The 1,960-nt window shown below is 39.7% G+C and overlaps 1 protein-coding gene across 1 annotated transcript in view; it reads right to left on the reverse strand. All coding sequences in view use genetic code 11, as the record gives it.

The window, feature by feature from the left end:
- Positions 1 to 293: 293 nt before the first annotated feature.
- Positions 294 to 1,960, reverse strand: part of EGR_09447 (hypothetical protein) — a gene marked incomplete at both ends in the record, with an annotated part of 6,431 nt that continues 4,764 nt past the window's right edge. The window contains one exon of the mRNA XM_024498696.1: positions 294 to 589. Coding sequence (XP_024346883.1) covers positions 294 to 589 — 296 coding nt within the window. The remainder of the gene's footprint in view (positions 590 to 1,960) is intronic.

Genomic DNA, 1,960 nt, shown 5'->3' on the forward strand with positions numbered 1-1,960 from the left:
CCTATTTCCAGACCAAAGTAAGGAAACCCATGGGGTGGTTTTATTAACAAATATAGCTAGATCTATGTTACAGATGGGGGAGAACGTCAAAGGCAGAAAAACGGAAATTGTTTATGCTTACTTATAAGAATCGGAAGCCCGAATAAAAGGTCACGCAGATATTTCTTGCCAATAAAAATCACATCGAGATGCGGCGGTTAAACGTCTGTACAAAGAGGCAGGTAAAATGAGATTGCACTTAGAGGAAGTTAGGAAGGCAACAAAGAAAGAAATTAAAGGAAAAAAAACACAGGTCAAACATAATGAGGCTGGGGAAAGATGTGAGAGGGTGAAGGAGCATCCCCATTCACGTCCCCTTCAATGATGATGGTGTGTGGGTGGCCCCGCAACGATGACTGATTGACCCGGGTGACCTTTATTGACTTTTGTCCCGAGGGTGGTTGCCCGTTTGCATTACGTACACTGACCGGAGTACAGGAGGTAGGCAACAAGGCATCGCGAGAACCCATTACTGGGGTGTGCTCATAGGAGCTTTGGATAGCACTTCGGGCAAATAACGGAGTCGGCGCCATTTCAGAAGATGCTGCATCTAAAAAAAGGAAAGAAAAATATACAAAAAATCCAAGAATCCTATTAAATGAAAATAAAATTCACGAGCAGTGTCTCAAAAGGTGGTGCGCACAAAATTCCTGTTTTTAAATCATAAAAGCACCCCGCTTTGTGCAAAATTCATCTTCATTTTATATCTTTTTTTTTCAAGCAATAAATTGTGGAAGAGCTTTCCCATACTCTAAGAATCCACTAATTAATGCTGTATTTTTGTTTGACTGAACTTAACATCAACTTTACTTCACTGATTTTTTGAGCTATAAAACCGTGGAACAGACATTTGTGCAATGGTTAAGGCAACCTTACAAAAAATATAAAACTCACGAGATATTAACCACGATCTGTTGATTTCTTTGAAAATAAAAGTAATGACAAATATAGGCTTTTATTTTGAGTATCACCTAATAGATGAAAAAATAGTTAGTCGAATGGAGCCACTAATTTCACCTTTGACTTGACAATTTATCTTCATCAGGATAAGTAATGTCACCAGTCATGGAATAGTGCGAGAGACGTGCTGCTAGACATCGCCTCTGGGAAGGTTCAACACCATTTTAGGGATCGAGAAAGAATTGTTACATTTAGACTATAAGATGAAAGAAGTACTTAGGGCATCGCCTGGGGTAGAAATGATGGGGCGATTAATCAAAAGAGAAGTTTTCATTTACCAAAGATGGTTAAAATTGTTGGTGTAGGCCAAGAAGGAACGACCAGTCAAGCATTATCCCAACAGAGAGTACTCTTACGGCAAAATTTACCGATCTGTCTTATGTGATTGTATCTTCATGTCAAAAGGCTTTGTCAGTCCTCTGTGTACTAGCAGACCGATGGACACGCGTCAACTGTGGCCACTTTCAGCTCATTTTTTAGGAATTAATAGACAGGGTTAAAAGGTTTTAAACCATCAAGAAGCGTGCCATGTCAACGGAGTGTTTCATACAGTTAGTACCATGATCTCAGGGGAAAGTGAATGGCTACAAACCCTGTGTTTTACTGATCAAGTGCGCAATCCTCTTCAGATAGAGAATTTCCCACGCCTCCTTCTTTAGGGTTGTAAACTCAACTAATTTGACTGTAACACGATACGATGCAGTCAGTTATCATGGGCCGATAAAAACCACATGTCACATATATGTGACGCGGGGGAAATCGGGAAGTCACGTGTAGAATCATTGTTATCCACCTTGCCTACCCTTCCAATTACCTATATTAAATCATTTTAAGAAAAAAACTTTCACTGGATGCTAGTCATTAGAAATGCCGCCTTGAAACAAGGAGAAAGGGTCGTGCCATCCCCTTATCTCTTAATAATTTTGTTGCAAGGGTACATTTCTTTGCCTATTTTCTTAAT

The sequence above is a fragment of the Echinococcus granulosus genome, assembly GCF_000524195.1.
Source record: "Echinococcus granulosus chromosome Unknown EG_S00148, whole genome shotgun sequence".
Classification (NCBI taxonomy): Eukaryota; Metazoa; Platyhelminthes; class Cestoda; order Cyclophyllidea; family Taeniidae; genus Echinococcus; species Echinococcus granulosus.